Genomic DNA, 26,820 nt, shown 5'->3' with positions numbered 1-26,820 from the left:
ACAGTAAATACATGGACCAAATAACAAAAAACCTCAGTGTGCCTTTGTTACATTCGGCACATCCGCCGGCATCAGTCTTTTCTTTATGAGAACGAACAGCTCAACTCTAGAACATCTTTGACCAATTAGATTACTTGAAAGTACATTTTGGATAAATGCCGTAAACACTTTTAGCCAGTAAACCGGAGTCCAAAATGAAAAAAAGCATGATGGAAAATACAAATTGTAACGCGGTTGCATCATATATGACCTTTGGTTTTGCTGTTGTAACTTCTCTGTAGAACATGTGGTGGGAAATGATACGAACCTTACTGAGAAACTTTTTCACCCCTTTTCCCTCATTACACAGAAATAACCGCATCCTTGCCCGTGCAGTTTGTATGACACTGAGAGGTTAGTGAAATCGTCTTTTTTTGGGATTCACTTATTTAATGGTCTTATAGTAAAACACGCTGACGCTTCAGCACTCTGGCCTGTGTACTCACTTGCAAAGCCTGTGTTTTCCTTCCTGCCAGTCGCGTTTTACAAGCAACATTCCTCCCTCCTCAACAATTGGACTGCATCAGTTCCTGCTATCTCCCCGTTCGGAGAAGGTGGCGAGCGAGCTGAGAAGGGGCCAGCCTGTGCAGGGGCATTTGGATGGGGGAAGGGCATGTCTGCTGGCAATGAGGGTGAGTAGATCAGTGCTGCTCAGTGTCTGTGAGGCGGTGATAAGATTCCAGGATTTTCCCAGTGTGACAGGCCTGCTCACCAAGCCGTACACCCCTCTGCATGAAGACAACCGCCACGACGTGACCCCCGCACCTCCACCCCACAAACCCCTGGGCTGCTACACCTCAGCAGGCTGGAGCCACAGTCACCTGCAGCCACACCCAAAACCTCCTCACTCAAACTGGAAATCTGAATCTTCCGTCTCCGGAGTAAACGTGTAATAAAAGTGCGTGAATGAATTTCTGCTTGACAGTCGTATGCTTCGACGCTATGCGCTGCTCGTGCTTGTCTCTTTCTTTCTCTCCGGCTCACTTCTCTTTCTTTATCTCTGCCTCCTCAGTCCCCCCTCCCCACTCCCTCTCCCTTGGATGGCAGGTCAGGCAGTGAGCTGTGCGGGCTCAGAGGAGGTAAGGACGCCGCGGTGCACATTAATAATGAAAGGCCTCAGCCACCCCCCCCCCCCCACCCAACCCCACACACACACACACACACACACGCACACACACACTCCCCCCATCGCCATGGCGATGGCACTAGCCCAGCACTGTCACCGGGGGGGAAGCTGGGAATATAGCTACGCTCTCCAACCCTCCGCTCGCCAAGCTGATCACGAGCTCGTACACAAGCCCACCATACTGGGCCTTCCACCGTGGATATTCACTAATTAAAAACACTCAGCGCTACGGCTGCAGCAGAAATCTGCATCTACTTCCCCACCTGGATATGAAAGAGTGACTACGGAGCTTTGAAAAAAAAAAATCACTGAGAATCATCACTTAGCAGGAAATGGAAATTCACTCTGGTGTCACAGACCTGAGGCATTAGAATCAGTAATTACACTGAGACCCATGTGAGATTGACCACACTTTGGGAAGGTTTTTAAATCAGCACTGCTTTCGCTTATCCACGTCTTTATCCGAACTTCTCTCCCTTCTTCTTCATGAATGCACAGCACATCCAGCCCTTTATCCCGCCTTCTTTGGGATAACCTTAATTATGGTGCAACTGCAACTTCAGGAAACGCAAGCAAATGGACAAAACACGAGCAAATCCGGCCAACACAGGCACAGCATTCACAGCCGAGCACAAAAAACTGCAGGTGGAGAAAACAACCAAATACACGAGTGCAGCAAGTAGCACCGACGACAGCAGATGCTGTTTCCAGGGGACATTTAAAAGTGGCGCACACGGCTGGGACACGCCTGTTGTTGCCTTGCTTTGTGACTCATGAAGCTATTGAAGTATGTGTAAGTAGCTTTTTCGGTGGGACAACAAGCATGTGCAGGCACGTGCGTCACTTTTTAGAGTCCCCTGGAAACAGTTTCTGTTGTCGCCTGTGCTGCTTTAAGTGTTTTTTCTATACTTGGTTGTGTTTTCTCTAGTTGCAGCTATTTCCTAACCGTTGAATGTGTTGTCATGTTGATGAAGATTCATTTGCTTGTGTTTTGTCTATTTGCATTTGTTTTCTTAAATTGAGGCGTGTTGAGCTCTCAGGGCCACCGTACTTAATAGCTCTGCCAGTCAGTAATCCATGATAATCCATGTTCCAATCCATGACTACCAATGATTTTCTGCTCGTGTTTTCTAGCTGTAAATGTCATCGAGAGGGGTGAATGTCATAATGATGTTGGGGAGGAGTGGAAATCACTAAGAAAAATGCCATTTGGGAGGATTTTCAGGAGGTTTCATGCATTTTGAAGAAACACTGCAACCAAAAATGTTCTTATTCAACCATCTTTTAAATAATTTTGGTTACATTTTAGCATAACAAGGCTCCATCAGTCATTCCACTATAGGAGGATGTTACATAGGCAGTGAGAGAAATATCTCAGTCAAACGGAGGACATCATGGTGATCCATACCACCGCCTGATTTACTTCTGCTAAGTTCTGCTTGCATTAGAATCGTTCTGAATTTCCCTACACCATCCAATTATTAAAGAAAAGGGAACATTATTTCAAGTCATGGAACATTTATAGTTAAAGTTTTTGTTTTCGTCAAACCAGCTGTTTGTTTTTTTTTAAAAAAAAACATGCAAATAGACAAACATCAGAATTGTAAATTTTGACACGAATACATGCATTCCTTTTTATTCACAAAACCAGTCCAATTTTCTAAACGGATACAAAGATTGGTTATTTTTAAAAGCTGTAGCTACCCAGCAACATAACAAAATCATGAAAATATAACAAATTAACAAACAAATTTAAAAAAAAATGTCATCTTGTCTCAGTGCGTTCAGTAGGGTAGACTCAGAGCAAGTGCTGTCTCTTAATGCTATCGCCCTGAGCAGTATTGGCACATGCTCAGTAGGGCCACAGTAACATAAGGCTGCCAGTTTCACTAAAGGAAAAGTTTGGAAATGCAGAGGAGGACTGATTGAGGAGATTACAGTAGTGACGGCTCTGGCGAACAGCATCTTCAACCCAGTGAAGAGTCTCTGGATATCTGCCCAATAACGTGACTTTTTCTGTTTCGTTTAGATCCGCAGCGTGTCCGCAACTTGAAGCGCTGCCTTTCAAAGACGACCACCGATCTGTCTGAAGACTATCCCCTCCGACGAAATGAATCATAAAATAGACAAGGGTTTTAAGTAACATGATGGTGAAGAATTACAATAATGTTTGCCATTAGCCACTAGTTTTGAAATATAGCTGTAAATTTACATTCTCTACACAAGTACTGTATCTTTCCACACATGAACAACATTAACACCAAACACAGAAATTAGTTGATTGTCCACACTCAGTCCGTCATTTCTGTTTCTGGCAATGAACAGTTCCATGTTTAAGCGACAGAAAAAAACCTGCTGGAAAAAGGACAAAAGGTACCAAAATGGAAACATAGAAAAGGGAATGAAAATTGCCATAGATGCTTTTCTTTACGCTTCATTTTTGGTTCAAGGAATAAGTAGGTGCATCCATTACCCGATTGATTTTTTTGTTGCCGTTGTTCTGTTTTGTTTTTTGTCGTTTGTTTTTTTTTTTCTATAATTTTTATCTGTTGCTTGTTTGTTTGTTAGCCAGTGTCTGTTCCGGAGACAATCCAGGAGTTGGCATTGCACTTGATGGCAGAGCTTTGGGTAGGGAGTGGAGGAGGAGTCCTACTGGAACCACCGGAACGCCGCTCCTGTAGGAAGCATCACCTTCTTGGAGAAACAGAAGATAGGGAGGAAGGGGAGGGGAGGGGAGAGAGAAGAGGAGGTTGGAGTCGTTAATGAAAAGCAGCACATTTCTATGTGATTGCAAATATAATCCCAAATCTGCTCACTAAGAAGCCACAAATTCACGACACTCCAAAATATAAAGATATTCAATTTGTATTATAATAGACAAAAGCGGAAAATCTTTACATTTGAGAAGGTGGGACCAGTGAATGTTTGGTATTTTTGGTTGATAGATGGCTTAAATGATTAGTGTCAAACAACTAATCGATTAAACATCTGAACTTCACTCTTTATCCCTGAATGAATAGTATGTGTGAAATCTCTACATCCTCCCCTCTCCCCTCAGCACCACCACAGGAGCGGGCTTCAGTCCTGCATTCACACAAAACCCGATATGCCACATTTATTATTTAGCCACCACACGCATTGCTCTCCCACACCATCACCAATGATTATGGCGCTTTCCCTCCCCTCACCCCCCCCTCTCGCTGTGGCTATCTGTGTGTCTGATTGCACTGAGCAGGAGTGGCACACATGCATGCAGCTGCAGGGCTCAGCAGCGGCCTGCCAGTCAGGAGATAGAGAGCCGCTCGGGTCCCTGGAGCTGCAGCACGGCTGGCGTCCTGCAAAGTGCAACTCGATTCTGCAGCACGGATTCTTCCGTGAGCCAGCTCTGCCTGGAGCGAGGCAGGAGGAGCTCGGCAAACATTTATGCACCCACACACACTCTCACACCGAACCAATATGTATTCAAGTACAGTCGCACACCTCCACACACAGTGGCACGCTAACCGACACTCACAATACACCCCCGAAATCACACCAAACAGTGAGAGCGTTAAAATAAAATTCTCATACACGATGGATTCAGATTCACTTTTCCAGCAGTAATCGACAGCAGAGGGGTTTAATAAGGAATCGAAGATGCTGTGAGCGCAAACACAAATACATACACCCATGCATGCAACCCCACCTCTCTAATGGAGAAGGGAACAGAAGATGTGCTGCATGTAAATGTCATACACTATTCGCATGTACACACCTGTGCTGCCTTCTGAAGTCATCAAAAACTTTCAGATTCTGTCTACATTCGAGTGAAAAAATAACATGTCAGACTAAGTTCAGGCATCTTGTTGCACAGCAGTGAAATCATGAGTTTTCCAACAAAGACGACTCAGAGGCGAATGGCCCATTAGTTCAGAGAAGTTTGTTTGAAACCAAAAACAATTCCAGCCCTAATTACTTTTCAGGCCCACTTAAACCATTCCCCTACCCTCGAATCAGTGGTGCAGTGTTCTTTTGAATGCTATTGTTCATATCTGGACATGAGACTGAGTGACAGCGGGGTTCGTGCTACGCAGGTTTCATTTACTTTCATTTTGAAAGTTAACTCCTGTTGACAAAAATGAAACATTTTTGCTCGGGTAAAAAGACTTCAAACAAGGTAATTACTCTGGTGATCTCAGCCAAATATAGCCCACACTGTGCTTCATTTGTTAAATTGACTCAATGGGGAATATTCTGACAGCAGAGACGCCGCGCACCACGGCGCTGTTCATAGCCCACATATGCATGTGCCACTTCACATCAAACTCTCAACGTCATATCCATTTCTCAAAGACGGAGCAACTGTTCGACGGGCGCAGGTTTGGATTGAGAAGATGCCTCTGGTGCTGCGAATTTGTTTACTTCACCTAAACTTCGGGATAAATGTGCACATTTGTAGCATACAATCCTTTCGGGATGGCAAATGAATATTAATAAGAACCACAAAACCTGGAAGTTAACAGCCAACACATTGCCAGCATTTTTTCATGGTCTGCGTGTTAAGTAGCGTTAGCCCATCATCCGTCTCTGCGATGACCTTTCTGCAGCAGCACTCAGCTGTTAAGAAGACGGTCGGAGGACAGCAACATCTGGCGCTGCCACAGATGTCAAAAACCCGGTCGGGGCCGGACTGACCGTGACGTAATGTGTGGGAAGAAAAACACGTCCCTCAATTGAACTGTAAATGCTGTTTTTCCTCATTACCAAACATGAGCAATCAGTGGAGAAATGGCAGCAGTTCAGGAATAGAAAAACCCTTCCTGATTGCACAGGTTCAAACAGATGGGATCTGTGGGTGTGAAGAGGCCAATCACTAAAATCGATGGATCTGTTTTTTCAAACAAGGCGAGCACATTTGTCTTAGCATTGCACAAACAATTTGTGTGCAACATGCCACGAAAGCAGAAGAAGGAAGCTTATTTTTCAGACTTCTTCCCAACACCTGAATCCACCACAGCTCATAACAGCCCTTCGGAGTACATTACATGTTGTTAGGCGTCGCTGACGCAAAGGGCACCGCTGAGCTGTTCTGGTTATTGTTTTCATGGCTTCATCGGCAACAACTGTTCACGTTACATTGTGAGAATTCCCTTACAGAGAGAAAAAAAAAAACAACACAAACTGACACAATGTACGCAAAGCATTTCCACATGCAGTAGCGTATGTGGGATGTAACACTGTCTGCTGTTCAAAAGGAGCTGAAAAGTAAACTTTTGAAACAAGTGAATCAAAACACCACTGACCTCCAGCTGGCATAAACACTCACTGTTTGTCTGGCTGAATGTGAAGCATTTCCCTCAGTCTGCTCGCCCTTCCAGGAGTCAAATTTGATTCATATGGAAATATAGTGATACTATTTCTCTTAGCAGACCGATACAAACATCTCATAGTCAGGGCAGGAACATTAGCACAGAAGGCCTGATCTATTAGCTCGACCCATACATTAAGTGCTACATTTAGCTAATTATACATGCTCAGGCCACTGGTGTAAATAGAGCTGCGATGAATGATTATAATAATAGTTTCTGATTAATTTTTCAACTAATCTTCGCAGCTCTAGTTGTAAATATGCCAGAGATGATTCTTTTAAATTTCCATGTTGAAATGTGGCCACTGCAATGCTGTTATACCGTAACATGCTGAAAAACAGGGCTTATAGACGTCTTTTGAGCTGCACCAAATCAGCCCTCACTGGGTGGACTAGAACCTGGTCTCTGTGTCTCTTGGAGTAAAAGGCTGTTTGCTTAATCCAGATGTCATTCTACAGTACGACACCTTGGCTGCCTCGCCGCCCTCTCTCTCTTTCCGTCTCCCTTAGCCTCCTCTGTCCGCTCCAACTTGTCCCTCTGTCTGCCCAGCAACTTGCCCACACATCCATGTGTCTCGGTGTCAGTCTGCGTGCCTGTCAGTTCGCATGAGCCTCTTCTGTCCTGGCTGTCTGGTGTACGGTGTCTGGGAGGCAGGAAAAACCACGAGGGAATACGCTACTCCCATATCAGCGTCTGATACTGGCAAAGTGGCCCCCAGTGGACAACATTACTATGTTCAGGTGCTAGCTGTGTCTGATGACAAAGAGGCGAAGACTTTCATTAGGAAATATATAATTTTATAAGCAGACAGACAAAAACTCAGCTCCTGTTCCTGCTATTTTCAACCCACCCCATCGGTACAGTACATCCTGAACGTACAGTGGCATACAAGTAAAAACAAGGTACACTACAACTTCCTAACCCTGACTCTCCCTCTTTCTCTCGTGTTGAACAGCATCGCTGAGACTGACACCACTGGAGGGTATTCAGACATACAGCAGAAAGGAACTGCCTTCCCACTTATTTCTCTCAAATGTAGCATTCCCAGAATAAATCCAGACATCTTCAGCCAGTGAGCTATGAGGTGGCAAAGGCCTCAGCATGCTAACTCCCCCTCACTTGCCAATTTTACGCTCCTCTTTGAGCTGCCATGAGCTTTCAATGGAAACCGTCAACACCCTTAAAATAAGCACACTGCTGCTGGACTGCACTTGTGTACCGGCGCGTATACGCTCACAGGCACGCGGACGCAACCTTCGATGCAAACGTGGGGAAACAAAGCCCGGGCGCTTCACCCGGCCTTCCCACACACGTGCGTGTACGCGCGCGCACGCCGAAAAGGCAGTCAAAACCATCCGACAAACTGACCGCGAGACACATGTTAAATAAGACGCCATGCCCCTTTGGAGGCTGCACACTGGGTCTAACGGCCACAGCAGACGGGGATGTGCCGCTCTGTTTTTGATTGGAGGGGAATGTGACACTCAGGGGCTGTTTGAGCTGCAGCTGAGGCTCGCTGCTGTTCACCGTGGACGATCTCCTCGGCTGGCACAGGTGCTCCCCAAGTCGTTCTAAATATGCATGAAGAGCGTGAAGGGGAAGCAGTTATTTCTCTTACAGAAGCCTTGTTTAAAGACAATATATGTGTAGTTATTACATTATTACATCATGTGCTCATAATTGACATTTGGGATTTACTGCTGACTCTCTGCTCTCCACTTTCTCTCCTGACGCAGCACCATGATTCGCATCCTCTGACATTTAGCTCGCACTGATGACATCACGCTCGCTGACAGCGCGGCCCAGGCTGTATTCTCTGATCTAATCACCTGCTGAACGAGAGCTGTTGACTTAATAACAAAGCCATTCGAGACAACAACTAGACCGCTGATGGGAAACGTATGAGCGCATGAGGACAAATAAAAAGCAGGCAAAATTGAAAATGTAGTACTGTCAGAGCTCAGGTGAGGAGGGGGGGTGGGTTACTGTGGTGCTGTAGCAAATCATGTTTGGGGGGCAAAGAGGTAAGAGGCTGCAGATCCCTTTGATGGTTTCCTGATTGAATGAGAATATTAATCTAAAGAAGTCATGTTTGTTGTCAAATTGACTGCATCATATAACCAAAATGCACCGCAAGGAACATGAATAAGACCGTTAGGTTTGTGAGGCCACATCAGAGGAATATTACGAGCATTACTTGGTCACAGAGATGTGTTTTTCATACAGTGGGTTGTCAGGTGATGGAGGTTACGGTTTGATTCATGCAGCTTGTGTGGGTAGCCGCGCAGAGGCTTCACATGTTGGCATGAATGTTTCTCGCCTTTGCCACGGCAGTCTCATGCCTAAGACCTTTGGTGCGTCTGTGGCACTGAATACAACACTCCACAATACACACACTGCATATTTGTTCATGTAATGTCACATTTCATCTCGACCACAGTGCACCTCCTGACCCCGGCCGTGAATGTATTCACATCCATTTCTGTTTGATGAGCGGGCCAACTTTGGTGTAACATAATCGAAATTTCACTTTTTCAAGTGGAAAACATTAAAATTTCACAGACTAGTGACAGACTAGTTTAGGCAGTGCTTAAGTCTGAGAGATGTTTTTTTTTTTCCACACTGCTACAACGCTGATGTTCCTTCATTCCTGATGTCAGGATGTAATGGGTCAAGCACAAACTCTTAAAAACACAAACATCAACCTTTAGCAATATTCATTAGTCTAATGCTGGACATGTAAATTGAGTTACACGGAGAGATCAGCCGTCTCATTTCTGGTCTGAAAAAGGGAAATTGCTTGACAGACATGTTAAATAAATTAGAGAAAAATGTGCGCAAGGTAATTACAGCCCATACAATTACTAATGTCAATAATCAGAGTGCTGTTATACTTGGTACTTGGAGACTTGGCAGGTTTATGGTACCCTGGAGTTTCTTTCATATGAGGTGGCCAATATCAGCAGACTGTGACGTCGCGAGCAGCATGATGACCTATATCAACATCAACATTCATGAATATTCAAGCCCCCTTGGGTTTGGCATCACTGGTGTGAACGACTGGTATTAGGCTAACTGCCATGACAACATCAATTGCAGATCATAAATTAAAATTAAATTCCTTTCTGTTGCAGACATTCAGTCGTACCACCTACATAGCGAGCTGACACATTTCACCATTTTGGTGAATCATCGGCAGAGACAAATGAAGCCTCTCATTAATTTGCAGCTGAACAATACGACGCTGAAAAACAACATGCTGATATTCAGACGCATCAGTCTGATTCTCAACTTGTCACAGTCACATCGGCCCGTGACTACCAGAATATGAATCCTTCAATTCCACACTACTAAAGGTCCATGACACGGTTCGTATTCATTTGTTATATCCTATATCCTTTTAACTATTTCTATTTTCCAAATGTTACTATGTGTTTGTTTAAGTATTTTAAATTCTTGAATGTGCTTTTCTTTAGGTCCAGGCGGCCATGTTTTCATGTTTATCTATGTTAAATATTGTCCAGACACAAATAACTGTTGTGTGATGATCGGGGGCGTAGGACTGAGTGCACTGTACTACAATCAGCAACAACGTGATTCCAACAACAGTTAAACCAGACATGATGGTCACTGTGATGGATTACCTAACACAAGCCAACAAGTCCTCCAAACTCCTTCTCACTCCCAGCTCGTCACATTCGGAGGCTTGGTCAGGACCACTTGGCAACACCTTTTTAGGCACTTGGTACCTCTTAAGCATCATTTTTCAACATGCAGTTAGCAGCAATAAATATTCAACGTCCAGTTAGCAAGGTCCGATTAGACTTTCAAAACAAAGCTGGCAGAGAACAATAATAAACGAGTGGTTAATGTGAAATGGTCAGACTTTGGTTAGGTTTAGGAAAAGGTTGTGGTTTGGCTTAAAATGAGCTTACAAAAGAAATCAACATTAATTTCTGGTTCCACACAGACGCAAACCCTGGTCTCCTGGATGAAAGCCCTCACATGACCTATCCAACCACCCCAGCCCTCCTACATTGGAGCACTTTTCTTACTCTTTATACTGCGTCATTTGATACATTGGCAGTGATAACAGGATGTCTATCAGGTCCCTGCACGTTGACAAGTGATGCCAAAGGGTCATCCAGTGCCTTAAAAAGTGACGGCAAAGGATCCTGACCAAGCGTTTGTATGTGGCGGGTTGGAGTGAGAATGGGTTGCAAAATTTAACAACAAACTAGGTTGATTGCCCTTTTCAACGACGCAAGAAGCGTTTTCTGAAGTGACACCCCTGTTGGCAGACAACATCATTTGTCTGTGCCTCACAAAGCTGTTACAAATCACTGATGGTGATGATTCTAATGAAGGTTAAATTTAGGCACCAAACAGTATGTTTAGGCTTTGGTTAAAATGACTACCTCATTAAGTTAGGGGGCTTATGTTATAAATGGGTACAATAATAAACGTGGTTGTTTAAAGGTCTTGGTAATTGTCATGGTTAAAAGAATGCATGAACATGTGAATATGTGAAGTTATTCTATCACTTTGGTTGGCTATCATGGTTTGAGGTTAAGAACCCTTATCTTAAAGAAGAGATTAAACAAAATAGAACTTGGTATTGTCCAGTCAGCCTCAAAGCTCCATGAACATCCATTCACTGAGCTAAGCTAGGCTAATCTTGCATTCAAATTGCTGCCACACTGTCCTGTGTTTGTATCACTCCCAATTCTGCCATCACACAACTATCCCTTTAAGGAGCGTTTCACTGGGAATGGCCAAAGTTAGCACATGGGGATTTTCAGCCTACAAACTAGGGGCCAAGCTGTCACCCTCAATCAACATCAGAAAGAGAAAGAAGTAAAGCCATTAGCAGTTTGAAGCAAAAATCCAGTTTGTGTCAATTAGACCAGATGCCTCTCCACTGTTTCATGTTCACACTGTGTTCCATACTTATCAATTTATTATGTAATGCCAAAGTGACACTATTATCCATTGATCACAAAAGTTTATTTCCTTTGAGATGGAACATCTGCTGGAATTGATTTCATGATTGGTTGTTCTGTCATCACAGCCGGGGTTAGTTAGGCCACTGAGTGTGATGGAGGTAACAGGCAGGAAGTTTGGAGGCCCATTTAGCTGCTGAGCAGGAGTGTCAACGGAGAGAAGGGCAGCGGCAGCAAGGGGGTGGGGGAGTGGGGGGGCACATGTGCCACACTGACACCTGGTGCTCCAGATGACAGCTCTGTGGCCAGATGGACCTTGTTACATGCGCACACATACACAAACATACCCAAGCATGTGCACTTACACACAGACACATACAGTACACTTATTCACAATTACCGCCACTCCGCCTCAATACACATTTTTACATTACAACATACGCACAGACAAGCACAAGGAGGACGTACATGTGACCAAAACGCTCCACTGAGGGGAATACGCTGTGTAGCTCAATGGGAAAAACAGTCTTGTGTTTCAGCTCGTGAATTAGCCTTCCAATTGAAAGATTGGGTGATTGCACGGTGGTGGTGAACAGATTAAAGAGACCCCACGGTGCATGCTTACCCTGCACATACCCACCACACTCCTCACCACCTGTCATTTCCCTGCTTGTGGAGCCATCACCCCACCAAAAAGCCCCCCTGTGCTGTTTCCCTTAAAGGGGAATGACATTCAGGTATGAACCAAGAGATCTTCTTTGTGCTTTCAGGGGTGAGCATGAAATTTGTTGGTGATGTTTGCAGATCTCTCTTGTTTTTTGTTGTTCCTTTTTTTTTAAACAATTTTCCAGTTCTTCACTGTGCACCCAGATATTGTTAGCTTCTGTCAGCGCAGGGAAGCTTTGTCGTTTTTGGGGGAACCTTAAAGAGCAATGTCCAAAAGCAATGACACATCATAACCACCACCCTCTTACCTCCAGAGCAGCAGAGGGCTTCTTCTTCAGTTCCTCACATTTGCGAAACTTGCAGATCTGGTGGCCTGTTTTGCGATTCCTGCAACTGCTGCACTGCTCGCAGTTAATCCGCCGTCGGCAAGGTGGGCACATGCCGCAACGTTTTCGCTTCTTTTTACCGGAGTTGATAGCAGAGGCCAGCTCGCTTTGCGCCGGGTACTCTGCCAGGCCGGCCATGTGTAGCGCGCTGTCCGCCAGAAACACTCCAGCCGGCGTCATGATGAAAAGCCCCGGGTTGAAGGGGAAACCACCCCCTACTCCATATGGGAAGTCAACAGGACCACCTACGGCGTCCGTGACAGACGTACCCTCCAAGTCGCTAGCCCCCGAGCCTGCGTCTCCACCGCCAACTCCAACTCCCATGCCCCCAGGCAGGAGCATGTGCTCCATACCGGCCCGCTTTAACAGTGCTGCTGCCTGGGCAAAGTGCAGCAGGCCATTCTGTCCCTCCAGAACCTGTTCTAGGGTCCGGTCCAACTTGGCTGCTGTCAGTGCTGAGACAGTGGGCTGGGGCTGCGGGGGTGGCTGAGGCTTGGCCGAGTGGCTCTTAGTCTCACTGTTGTTCGTGTGTCCATTGGTGGTGGCAGGGGAGACCGCCGTATACTGGGACAGGGTACGGGAGTTCTTAAGGCTCTTACTGAGGGGCTCACTGATGATGCCGCTGCGGTTCCTGCGCTCTATAACAGGAGAGTCCTGTTTGCAGCTACTCTGCTCCTGGTCCTCTGTCCGGCCCCCCTCCGACAGCCCGCTAGACATGGTCCAGAGCGTAGGTGCCTGGGTTGGGGGTGAGGGTGGAAAGGGGGCAGGGGTAAGCGAGGAGGGGGGGCAAAGACCTTTTCTCGGCCCGTTCTGCGCCCCGGTGAGAGAGGATCCTCACCTCAATGGACCAATCAGCCAGCCGACAACAGGCAGGCCCCGGAGCCTTCTGCCCGCTCTACAGCTCAGCCCTCATCCACGTTCTTCCATGGGCCACCTGGAAACTTTACACAGGGAGAGAAGAAACATCAATTACTGATTAATGTTCACGTCCCCAAAACAGTGAAGCACTCAAGAGAAATATTTTCCATTTCTGTTGGGTTAAAATGTAAAAGAGTTAAAACGTATCATCTTAGACCTGCCATGACTGATTGGGGTCAACAGAAACAAGTTGTGAACACAGCACTGGCCAATCATCATCTTTTAAGTTGAGACTTGTTAAAGCATCCAGCAGTTACGAAGCAGCTTCATCATTTGGAGTCATGTTTCTGGCCATCTGGTGAACCAAAGTCCAGCATTCGCTCTCTTTTAGCCTTGTTTTTGGTCTCTACCAGCTAGTCACTAACACTGTTTAGTGCTGAGTAGGCAGAGCACAGTGAGTTTTTAGAGCTTCTTCTCTTAAAAACAACCTGTCTTGTGCAGCCAAAAAACAACGCTATGAGAGCGCTGAGAGTGAACCAAAGAGTCAAGCTGTGGACCAGACAGCCAAGCAATGAGCTAAAATTCACCATAAATCTCCACAAAGCTGAGGGAAGCTGCAGATTCAGGTGATAATTCTGGTTCATCACTGTGAGTGACCCCTTTCGCACTGTTACATTGTTTTCATGCTGTCATTGTAAAAAAAATGGTTGTAGCTGTTCTAAAGATATTAAGATTCACAGACTTTACAAACCCGCCATCCCGATCCAGACTGAGAAACGTGCACATCACTTGACAAATAATAAATATGATAAAATTGCGCAAACAATTGAACTGAATACCAAAATGAAAATGAATGTTGTTTGTCAGCTGATCTTCAGTACCTGCAGTTAGATATTCAATTACAGAAAATCAAGAACTTTTATTCTCCCTCTAATTCTTCACACATCAATCTACAAATCAAACTCCTGACCAGTGAGGCAACACCTGCTTCCCTGGAGCTTCTCTGATTGGTTGGCAGAGAAAAGAAATTACAAGGTTGGGGAGGCTAATATTGCTGTTTAAGTCAAAGAAAATCAAGTTAATTGTGCTGTATTGAAGACAAAAAGTGCTTATGTGAACTAAAGGGAATTGTAACTGAGGGGAATTTGTTTTATATTCTCAACTGAAATCGTCTTTGGTCCAACTCAGCTACAGGTACGCGCACATTTCACACTTTAGGTTAAATATGCAAACACAGAAATGTGATATTGTGAGCAAACAGTTTCTTCTGTAATTACAGAGGTGTAAACTCTCCTACACTCCTACACTCCTCCCTGTCTGTCTCTATCTGTTCCCGTATTACTTGCTTAGAAATGCTGCCCAGGTGAGCTCTTGCCAGACCACCAATCAATATGTTTTATCTATTGGTCTGTGATCATTTCTATATTTTTTTGAAATACCATGGTTTCACGCTACCACTGTATTACACTATTATTATTATTATTATTATTATTATTATTATCAGTTACAGAGACCCTTAAAGGAATGAAAACCGAGGGTTTTCTTTATTATAACTACACAAAATATTATCTCCTGACAGACATCAAACTTGATATAAACTTAAAATATTTTTTTCTAATACTAATATGATAGAATTCAACGCCATAGATAAGCAATTTCACATGGTATGATAAGCCTCAATATTCATACCCCTGTATACAGTGAAACCAGTATACCACTATCAACCCTATCAATCTCTATATGTGCTCCTTTTAAACAAGTAAATCCTTATTTGAGAGCAGCCTTATTTGGAATGAAGGTTTTATAAATGAATTGTATTTCCCTGACCGCACTTTAGTAATTTCAGAAATGTTGCATTTATTGACTAACAATTGCATGCTCATTGATCAGAGTGTATAACCTTGTGATACAATATGAGAGAAAATAAATATCTGTCCCTTATTAGACTTTCTCACACACAACAACCTGAGAGGCTGCTGAAAATGTAGCTAAAAGCCCGCAGACAGAACAAAGGCAGTTTATTTTCTTTTCATTAACTTTGGGTTTCTTTTGATTGCTGCAATTTCACTTTTTTAAACAAATATTTGTCCGGATTTTTTTTATATTCTATTAGTTTTAAAAACCAAACCAGCAGAGCAGTGTAATTTGGCAAAATATTCGATCAAACAGAGCAGTGGGGCTTATGAAGAGGGTTCACAAGGCTAGTAATGGGAGACTCCTCAGTGGACAAGGATGCATGCACCCACTGGCTTTTAATGTAAGATTCCTGTGACTGCTCATCTATGAGAAGAAAAACTATGCTGCTATTCTCCTGACCTGTCCATGTTCACAAACAAGCCTACCACCTCCCACAGAAAAGCTGAGGAAATGGCCGGGCCAGTCCTTATAAGGGAAACAAAGGGAGAGGGAGGGGAAGAGGATGGAGGGGGGGTGTCTGTGCAGTGTGTGGAAATTGGAAGGCCAGAATTAGTGGGAGGTAAAGCTTCAAAGGCAAGAGCACAGCCCCCACATTCTCACCAGCTCAGGGGGATGTGGCGCCAGCGAACCAGAGCCAGCTCCGCAGCCCCTCAGCCCTATAGTTTCAGTTTCTCCTGCTACAGCACTGACCAGGGTCCGGTTTCCCGAAAGCATCTCAAACTAGCTGCATCTCTGCTCAGTTGTGGTCGAGCGCATAACAGCGCTGCAAATCATCAGAGTGACGCATGGGGTTTTTTGTGTGCTTATGGAATATTGGACCTGAAGAATTCTGTGTTTAGTGGTCAGTTATGAATACTTTACCGTTGTTAAAGAGGATTTTTCAGTGGGATTTTAATGTCACATTGCCTCAGTTAAGCTTTATGGCTGCTGCCCATCTAGAAAAGTCAATTTGAGTATCTGCTTGTACAACAGCATTATTTCTTGATTAATCACGGCTGGGGAGAATAGCCAGCTCTGATCCAACTGCTTCATCAATGCTCTAAATACAGCAAATGGCTAAAAGACTTGAGTATTCCACATAATTAATGAGCTGGCGTATTATCAATAGCTGAAATAAATTAGTTCTCAAGTCGGCTACGAAGCAGCAAAGTTGGCAATCGAGAACAGTTTCAAAAATACCACCATCAGCTGTGACACAATAACTCACCATCATCTCACCAGTCTCTCAACAGCTGACCTGCTGATGCCACCACCGCTTTCTGCATCAGATGGAAATGATAATGCGTTTCAGCTGCTGTTCTTCCAACGTGTCTGTGATCTCGATAGTATGGATGTGACACGGTACTTTTCGTGCTGCTGACTTGCTTTGCGTCAATCCAAGCAACACCTACTGTGCATGACGACGACGCAGCGACACGTCTTGTGTCTCCGGTAAAACATTAATGACGAGACAAACGAGTGGGATTTTTAGATGAGCACAAGTTGTATACGGTGTGACGAGCATGAATGAATCAACAAATTTAAATAATTTACTCACATGTAGACATGTTATAGGTTGGTATATTTTAATTACCCTACAACGATCTGACCAAAAAAACTCCCCCAACACGTGTATGCAGGTTTGTATTTGACATGTTTACAGGTTGTGTTCAGACAAAGCTGGTGCAGCGCATTGTGTAACAAATGAAAGCAGAGGCACCTATTTTATCCTCACACTCACCCTCCTCTGCCTTCCATCCTACTGACCTATCAGTCACACTCTTTCCATCATCATCAACCCTGAGCGTGGTGTATAGTCTTTAGCTAGTCGTCCTCTTGGACTTCCAGCGTCGTGGCTCTTCAGATGCCCTCGCAGCATCATTTACAGGAGAGGTTTGTGTCCTTTTGTGAACCGTCTCCTATACCTGAACTAAACTACCCCTGCCAGTGGGAGCATCAAGGCCATGCGGCTGAGACCAGATATTTGATGTTGTTTTGTCCTTTAAGCATGTTTACTCATTTCCCTGCGATATCACAGACTTAATGCCATGGTTCATATTAAAGCCTTGCACCTCAGGTTTCTGTGAAATGGGCTGACGAGAGCACTATAATTACTAGTCCCATATTAAGGCCTGTGAGACACACATTTCTTGCACCTCAAGCTGTCTCAGCACAAAAATAGGCATAAATATCAACTATCCCTGATATTTCCCTGAGTCCTTCTTGGTTTTTTTGCTAATCTATCTGCACGCAACGTGCTGCTCAGGATTAGCAGATGGAGATAAAGATCTGGATATAAATGGTCCAAATGATCAATACGGTTCAACGGCTACGTGTGTGAAGCCTCTCGCGGATCGACCAATGAGCTCAGCCGTGAACCTGCAATCGAAGCATCCACAAAAATAATTGGTGGCTCCTTGTTTCGGTGAATTTCAAACTGCAGCAGGAGCAGCAGCTGTGTATGGGTGCGACTTTTTAAGCTGTTTCTGTGATGCCTGATCGTCATTATGGGCAAAACAGAATCTGTTTTATTGTTTTGTAATTTTTTTACACCACAATCTGAGAGCTGGACAAATACTGTAGTTATAATGGTCAATAAATCATTTAGTGTAGCCAACAAAATATTGACAGACTTGAGGAGGAATAACAACGTTCTTGATGTGATAGTAAATGTTGCTGGTCATTCATAAAGACGCTTGTGAAAATGTGAAAATCTTGACATTAATTTGAGCTTGTCTTGTCAAATCAGCAATGGCCTTGTTCAGACTAGAAGCCCAAATCTGTTTGTTGGCAGAGCCAGATTGTTGTTTCCAGATTGAGTCTAAAAGTCTAGACAGCAAAAATCCACATTCAACCTTTATTCTAACCCGGAAAGACATTCAAGTAGGGACCTCACTTACAATATAGCCAAGTTAGAAGTAAACATAGACAAACCAAGACACCAAGAACCAAAAATTAAATGTATAATTTGTGAAATCCAGTTACAATCAAATCCAAGCCACGTTTGGAGGCAGTTTGAAATGAGACTCCAATCAGATTCTATAAATGTGCCTCAGTCTGGACGCTCAAACCAGATTTCGGTGTGTCGACAACTAAGTCAACAAGCCGCGTCACTAGTGTGCAAGGTTACTGACGCTTGCATCGTCACAAGTCTTACAGATAGGTTGGTGGTGTCTGGACGAGTCCCTGCAAACAGCAGTACGGACGGTCTTTAAGGCCTGACTTCAGAATCAAATCGGATTTGCCTGCAGTCTGAACGGAGCCTTTGCAAACTGATCTGCAGAATCTGTGAATTTCAAACCAAAATGCTTGACTGTCACCCCAGCCTGTGCACATGTTTATTTATGCTTCATAATTTGCATGATTTTTTTTTAACTTGAGACAGACACTCAAATTAAAGGAATTAGTTCCAAATTTTGGGGAATACATTTATTCACTTTCTTGCTAAGAGTTAGACTAAAATAATGATATTCATACCTCTGCACTAAATATGGAGCTATAGCCAGGAGATTGCTAGCTTAGCTTAGCATAAATGCTGGAAACAGGGGGAAACTGCTAGCCTGGCTGTGGGTAGAAGTAAAAAGATCCCTACTAGCAGCTCGAAAGCTCACTAATTAACACATTATATTTTGTTTGTTTAATCGGCACAAAAACAGAAGTGTAAAAGCAACATCGGCGTTTAACAGGGGGTCTGAACTGTTCCTTAGCCAGGACCAGTTTCCAGGCAACCAGTGGAAGTTACTGGTCCTTGCCAGGCAAAAACAGCGAATTGCCTTTTAAACCGGCTGCTAGCAGTAGCTGATACTTAGCATACAGACATGTGAGTGGTGTCAATCTTAAAAGGAGGCATTAAAAAAAAAAAAAAAAACACATGCACATCCCAGTTGCCCCTGACTCAGCAGTGGTATCAATCATCTCATCTAGCTCACAGCAAGAAAGTGCATTTCCAAAAACGTTTCCCTTTAGCCATATGGCACAAATATGATCAGTATATTCTGCTGCTCAAAGTATGTCAAAACATTGCAACTCCACTCCAAAGTCCAAGTAAAATATGTCAGAGGTTCAGTACATGAATCGTTGGTAAAAATCTGGTATATACAAATCAATCAGAGGTCTATTACTTTGTGTGGAACATTTAAAACCTTCAATCTGAACTCGATGTTGAATTAAATAGTACTTCAATAGATTACACTGTACATTCACGGCGATAAACCTAATGAGTACTTCCTAACAGCCACGGTGCTGCTGGGTGAATGTTGTCAGCACGATGATACTTGTGTGAGCACGAGCAACTCATTTAACATTCACATGCGGCTCTCAGTGTGCACAGTAATGGCTCCAAACTTTAACAGTGACCTCGAGTAGACATTTCTACAAAAATCTTCTCAGGTGCCTGATTTTCCAGCAGCTGTTGAACTCAGATGCAAAAAAAGGCCAGATGTGTGTTTAAAAATGAGAGTCGCTCCACAATATAGTGACAACTGGCTGATGGATGAATGGCTGATCGTTGATCAGATCAATAGGTGATGGAGGAAAGTATTTAGGGACAGTGTGTGTTTATATCCCCCACTGTTTTGGCACTTGTAGACCTGCAATCTTACTCAGAACAAATAACTAAACACGAGAATAATGAAAAAGTATCAGGAATCTGGGCTGTTTTTCTAGCATGGCTGCTCAGATATTCATCCCACACTGACTTGGACCCCACAGTGGGAGCTAGGACCGCTTAGGAGGTCACTGAAACGCATTAATTCATTTAGTTTGGGACTGTGGTGTGTGTGATGGAGAAACTCAAGCAGTGAGCCACCAATGCTGAATTATTTACATTTTTTAGTAAATAAACAAACGTCCCTTCTAATTGAAATCACGCGTCAGTTTTCGCAGGACAGTTAACCTCCGTCGCGCGCACCTGGAGCACCTCTTGAATAAGTTTCCTTCGCTGACGTCACTGCATGCGCAGGTGCCAGGTAATAGCAGGCTTTTTTTAAAACGTTGTCTAATTTCCTGCGGGGTTCTGAGGCATTTGGTCCGCCACGAACTCCGGAGCAGCTGACTGCACCTCTAGAGACGCGAGAAACACATTAGTCCAGGCGATGCACGATGCAAATGCAGCCCCCCCTACTCCACCTCCCCCCCACCCACAGTGCAGACGCGCTGTCTGCGGACTCACTGCTCGTCTACGGTGAGCTACACATTCTCTATTCCTCCCACCTCCTGTCGACTGACGCGCGCACACGGCCGCGCACACACACACACGCAGACGCGCAAACGCAGAGGAAGTTAAAAAGCCCGGTGACAATAATTAGACTCAAGGCTCCATCCATTGTCCATAACCTGCTGCGTCTTCTTCTCCTTAATTAGGCGATGCACACACACACACACACACACACACACACACACACACACGCACACACACAAAATAAAAAAGTTGGAGGAGAAAAACAACCACGCAGTGCGTACTGTGACTCCAAATTATTCGCAAACGTATGGAGCAGTTGGAGCTGCGATACTGTGGCGGATTGCAGGGAAGAGGAGGGGGGGCTGACTGTAATCTCCGGGTTGCGCGGTGAAAGATAGTGTACCTGGCAACTTTCTAATGATGCCCGGAGGAAGAGAAAAAAAACAGATGGAGACAAATAAGAATATGACATCTGTTATAAAAAAAAAAAAAACAAGCCAATGAATCGTCCACCTGTCTTCACGCGGGTGGAAAAGTGTGCCATGTATTTACTTTGTGTTTTTAGGATTGAATAAAAGTTTGAATCATAGGAGGGTATCAAACATATCTGCTGTCGAATGGAGGCAAGATCCCGCTCCGGCGCGCGGTCATCATCTCTGTCATTACCTGGAAGCGTCAAGTTTCGTGCGCATCATTAACAGCTGATTCACAATAAAGCATCGGGCTGCTCGCCTCGGTGTTGTGCCGATCCGCGTCAGCGCTGCCTTATTAGATCAAGCGAAATGAGGATTGTTCTTGGACAAACTGAAAGCAGCTTGAAAAATATCCCCTTCAGCATCATTACATATCCGATCACAGGATAGGGAATCAAACCTTTGTTGTGTTTTTTTTCTCCCGATCAGTATAAGCAGATCAAAATAGCTGTCTTTTGTCTGGACTCAGTGATCTATGAGCACGGTAGCCGATCTGCGGTACCAGCATATGGTCTGCAGTCGCACATTTGAGGATATACAGAGAAGCCCCGTCTCACCCTGCTCACAACTTGATCCTATAAGAAGATGACATCCCAACTTTCAGCAGACTTCAACAAAGTATGATCCCCCCCCTCCTGCCTCATCCCACACCTCCTCCCTCCCTCTCCATGTATCTGCATATTTGCAAACACGGGCCCATTTTATTCGCACCTACCAAAGCAGATCCGAGCAGAGGGGAGGGCTCCCACAGTCCGAGCGGTCCGTCTCTCAGCCTGCCGTGCAGAATGGTGACAAAAAAAAAGAAAAAAAAAGAAAAAGGGCAGGAAAAAAAAGCTTGTTCTCCGAGAACACAATCCTACAGAGTGTCTGCCTGTTAATGACAAATGTGAAAAGAAAAAAAATATTCGCCGTCAGTTATTTTGGAAAAGCGTACTTTCTCTGAGGCTGAACGCGTGGGTTCCCCCAGCTTTCTCGGTCCTTGCAATCCCACCTCTACATCCCCGCTTGCAGAGAGGAACATGCAAACACATTTCATAGATTTTTGGAGCACCGCGGAAAAACCGAACTGGACTTTAGTGCGGCGCGCGCGCGCTGAGGCGATCATAAAGCGCGTGAGGCCGCGAGGTTCAGCGGTTTCAGGACAGCTGAGGGGAGAGGTGGTGTTTCAGAATAAAGCTGGGGGCTGATGCAAAGTGGCTGCACGCCGCCAGCTGTGTATGATCAGATGGTGGTCATAGAGTTCATTCAAAATAACTAAATGTCTTTTATTCTTAGTTCTTATTTGGATTTGGATTTAAGAGGCACACAACCGCCCGGATGAACAGTTTTTCATAATTAGATGTAAAATAAGTATAATTAGGCGAAATTAAATATTAAATATCTGCTTTATCACATTGTTCTGACATGTGTGTTTTTACGCATTGCGCCTTCTTGCGCCAGCGTGCGACCTCTCAGTCCAAAGGGGTGCAGGGTGGCAGAGGGTGAACGCGGGTGAACTCGTTTCACCCATGAATTTATTTTGGAGAGCACGAGGTTATCCACCGCGCGAGGCTGACAGAAGCGAGCCTGATCCCCGGCCGCTCCTCCTCTCCCGCAGCCCGAGAGTCCACTCCACCTCTTTCCACCGGCCTGTCTGCTGGCAGGCGGCCAACCCAAGTGTGTGGAAATGACACCGCCAGGGCGGCAGAGATTTTCCTTCATTTCTCTCCTTCCCGATCGCAGACTGGCTGACATTGGCTAGAAAGTGGAGCAGCTCGTCAGGGACAATCAATGCGAATCGATCGAGCTGTGCGGTTGAGGCTCCAGAGCTGGAAAATATCGCGGCAGCTGAAGAGAGAGAGAGAGAGGGAGAGAGGGAGAGAGAGAGAGAGAGAGAGGAGGGGGTGTTCAACCAACTCTGTCAGTAGCCAACCAACCTCCCTGCAAACAAATATGCTCTCTCTCTCATAAACATGACACTCACTTAGTAAATACTAAAGTTAAAAAGCCCCCAAATGTGTAATTACGCACAGGAGTTGGGCTCCAAACGGCAAAGATAACCACAAAAGCAAGTTATTTCATGATTCACTGAGTGTAAAATGATTTCAAAAAATGAATTATAACGAAATAAATAATTTAAAATACATCTGCCAATGGGATACTCACCTCTTTCTAAGTTTTTGCACTTGTTTCAGAAATACTGAAAACCAGGGGAAAAATCCAACATTTTCAAGCTGGAAACACCTGGTTGTAACATTTCAGGTGAAGCTTTACAGCATCACAATGACTGAATGACTGGGCAAGGCGTCATTAAAGCCAAAATGTAGTCCAATAACAGCCTCCATATGCATGACTTTAAAGTTATGCTTTGTGATTTCTATTTATTCTATGAAAATACTTAAAATTCATCATGAAATATTGAGGAAATATAATCAGTTCTGTCCTAAATGTAAGGAAATGTCTTTAAATGACATTTATTTCCAATACAAAGCAATATTGTCCTCTAACTCTCATCCCGTCAGTCTGTATGAAAGAGTGGGTGTCATTTATTAAAACGATGGGTATCTCATTTTGGAGTGTGACTCCTTAGTTACACAGTTATTGTTTAATACCCAAATTAAATCCTCCCCAGGATATGTTTGGTAAATCTACATGGCTGTGGGTTACTTTGACACCTCCACAGAGCTGCTCCACTTCAACAAAGGACAATATGAGACTGTTATTTTCGTTAAAGGCTTCATCTTACCGTACAAGACTTTTGTGTTTTCTCACACCTGTTGCATTGTGGGCTGTTAAACATTTATTGTGTTCCCTGGAATCACCACCCAACTGACATTATCACAACCAGGAAGTGATCGGTACAAGTCAGTTAGAAAAACAAGGACTCCAGTGTGGTCAGATAATGCAACAATATCCAAAAGGGAAAAAAGAGGTGAAAAACGTCAGTGGATTTATGCCATTAAAAGTTCACACATCCCTCCTTTGTTCATTTAAAACCCACAGTGGATGCTTCAGTTCCTACACTGGAAGCAGCACAAAAGCACTGCGTACATTTCTTTAGTACTCACCAAGTCTAATTGCAGATACACATCAGTCCAATGAATTTCCTTTGTTGGTGATATTATGGTGATGCCAATATATATGTGGAATTTTGCTGAAAAAAATCAGAAAATCCTAAAAGTTTCACAATATACAAGTAAGGAAAATCACCTTCTTGTATACTGTATATTCATTCATCAACAGATCAAACAGTACCTGGAAACACATTCATGTCTGTTTTTGAATATGCATGTCACCGGGACAGGATGTTGTGAGTATATGCTCATTAGAAGTAGGCTTTTCAGTGATTTGAACAGTTCTAGGTAACCTGCACGGTGGCCTTAAAGATCAGGAACATGGACACTATGCAGCAGGAACAACAACAGAGGATACTGCAGAAAAGATCTGTTTCCTTTTCAAACAGCTAGTGTGCTTTCTGCCGCCTGCACGCTCCCTGTGTCACACCTGTGTCAGGCTTTCTTTTTGCAGACTGATCCCTTCAGTCTCAGGTCGGACAGCTTTTGGAGACAGACTCGCCAAATTAAGGGCCGTGGTTGGGGTTGTCAATTTGGTGCTGTCCACTTTAAGTTTTTGGCATGTTAGACAAAATTTTTATATTGTGTATTTTTGTAAAAGCTTTACTGACACTCCATCTAACTTCAGCTTACCATCCAATTTCCTTGTTTATATGGATGAGGCATGATTAAGGTTACTAGGTGAAGGTTTGAGAAATGTGTTGGTCGTGGTTGAAAAAGGATGTGGAACTCTCCCTATAATTACACTGGATATGAAACTGGTATTAAAGTCAAACAGCTTGACCTCAGCATCTACACCTCTACATGTTTCACTAGCACTCATCGTGTCCATTAAGTTGCATGTATGGAAATAATTCACAGGAGACAACCAGAGCAGAAATTGTGACTTTAGTTTGAAATCCTAGTGCGATTGACAGGTTTGATGATTGGCTTTGCTTAAAAAACAGCCCTATCTTTGTTGTCATGCTGCAGAGCTTAACTTTTTTACTGACATGGAACTATCAGCCTGTTAAATAACACATCTAAGGGTCTACAGCCACAGGAGCCCCTCAGTGAGGCCACGCTAAAGCACAACAGTGCCTCAAGCTAAATGCTACCAGCATGCTAAGATGCTTACAAGGACAATGCTAACATGCTGATGTTGAACAGCTGTAATGTTTACCACGGTGTGCCCATCTCAGTTAGCATGCTAACATTTACTAATTCTAAACACTGAGCCATTCGTTTTGTCATTCTGTCATTGGACTAATTGAAATTTTAACCAGACCATGACACTAGATAAAAAAGCCCAAAGATAGCCCAGGTTATTACAATTCCTTCTGAGGGGGGGTGTCAGTGTGTGTACCAAATTTCATGGCAAGCCATGCTTTAGTTGTTGAGACATTTCTTTTAGAACCACAAATATCAACCTCATGGTGCCGCTAAAGGTCACAGATTCACAAAAGTCGGTAGGATAGCCGACATCATCTGACACCTGTCTGCACACAGTTTCATGGCAATCCACGTAACAGCTGTCGAGATATTTCAGTCTGGACCAAAGCAGTGGACAGACTGACAGACAGATATTGCTATCCCTGTGGCCATGCCTACATGTATTTGAGTATTTGATATGATGTACAGGTTTTAACTTAGCACTTGTTGGTGTGAGACTATGCAAAACAGCTGTTATATTGCATCGGCCAAAGCCACCAGACTCCATTCACAAAAACAGTAATTTTAGCACTGTAAATGTACATTAAAAAAAATAAATTCAGAGCCATTCATGTCCAGTATCACAACAAGCCAAACATGTGGACAAAGCAACCGTTGCTACAACAACAAACACCGGTACCATGTGCCTAAATCATCTCCATGCTTTTGTTTAGGTAGTCCAGTCCAGAGATCCTTCCGTCTCTCTCTCTCTCTCTCTCTTGTTCTTTCAGCTATTTTATTTTCAATGTTTAACATTTTAATACTTTTGTTTCTACATTTTCTGTATGTTTCCATTCAGGCTTGTAGACGACTTCACTGTAATTAGATAGTCACATGGAATGATGTAACACGAACAGGAATCATTTCTCCTCCAGAAAACCCACCCTGACTGCATTCTTTTTCTCTTTTCTCGCGTTCCGTGTGTCCTCTCTTATGACCTTCTAAAGTCCTCTACCTCGGCTACGAAGCTGAGTAATGTTACATTGTATTCTGCAATCATACGTGGCTTTCGCAGGTTGAAAAGCGGGTCAAAGAGAAAAGGCATGAGCGAGAAGGAGAGTCACGCATGGATAGATGGGTAGGAGGAAGCAGCAAGCTGTGACTCTTGGACATGTTCTGGTGGGTGCACTGAACCCCGGAGGCTGCAGCCACACTCAGCTCTTTGTTGTTTTCGTTCTGCACAGGGAGGCAGGGTACTTTCCTGAGCCGGGGAGGAGGATTAGCGTTGCATGGCCTCCATCTCCAGCTGCACACATGACCAGCAACGTAGGAAAGCCCCCGAAGACGGCCCAAAAAGAGGTACGTAAGGGATGATGGGAGCAGGGCGAGACATGAACATCAGCTTTCCCCAATACCGAGGAATGTTGCAAGCCCTGTAAACTCTCCAAATGATCACTGTAGCACACTTTCAACACCCCCTTTATTTCTGAGAGGCTGGCCTCTTGCTCTGCCAGTTGTTTCTCTCCCAGCTTACAAATTTCCTTTTTTCTCCCATGGTTCAGCAGCACAACACAGAGAAAATTATTCCTTAACCTCTAACCCATATCTGCACCAATACACATCAGGCCATTCGCACAATTATCTCTCTGTATCTCTAAAAAATGATTATGATTATGAATTATGATTTAATCCCATCGTCATCTTGTTTCTGAACATTTTGAG

General features: G+C 44.1%; 1 protein-coding gene across 2 annotated transcripts; it reads right to left on the bottom strand.

The window, feature by feature from the left end:
* Positions 1-2,570: 2,570 nt before the first annotated feature.
* On the bottom strand, positions 2,571-21,891 carry cxxc5a (CXXC finger protein 5a). 2 transcript variants are annotated; one of them, XM_041952666.1, is made up of 3 exons: positions 21,630-21,891; positions 12,431-13,449; positions 2,571-3,859 (listed from the first exon to the last, which is right to left on the bottom strand). In XM_041952666.1, exons 2-3 carry the CDS (start codon positions 13,223-13,225, stop codon positions 3,815-3,817), a joined length of 840 nt encoding a protein of 279 aa, XP_041808600.1. In that variant the 5' UTR covers positions 13,226-13,449; positions 21,630-21,891; the 3' UTR covers positions 2,571-3,814. The 2 variants fall into 2 exon arrangements, with proteins under 2 accessions (XP_041808600.1, XP_041808601.1); XM_041952667.1 differs by having other exon boundaries at positions 2,571-3,856.
* Positions 21,892-26,820: the final 4,929 nt, after the last annotated feature.

The sequence above is a fragment of the Chelmon rostratus genome, chromosome 14 (assembly GCF_017976325.1).
Source record: "Chelmon rostratus isolate fCheRos1 chromosome 14, fCheRos1.pri, whole genome shotgun sequence".
NCBI classification, from domain to species: Eukaryota; Metazoa; Chordata; class Actinopteri; order Chaetodontiformes; family Chaetodontidae; genus Chelmon; species Chelmon rostratus.
The sequence above is the reverse complement of the archived record's forward strand: the minus strand, read 5'-3'. Positions and strand labels throughout refer to the sequence as shown.

Excerpts from the sequence above, each read along its gene's own strand:
- cxxc5a (XM_041952666.1), bottom strand. The coding sequence starts at position 13,225 with ATGTCTAGCGGGCTGTCGGAGGGGGGCCGGACAGAGGACCAGGAGCAG. Across the intron at positions 3,860-12,430 it reads AGCCCTCTGCTGCTCTGGAG|AAGGTGATGCTTCCTACAGG; the intron begins GTAAGAGGGTGG and ends TGTTTCTCCAAG.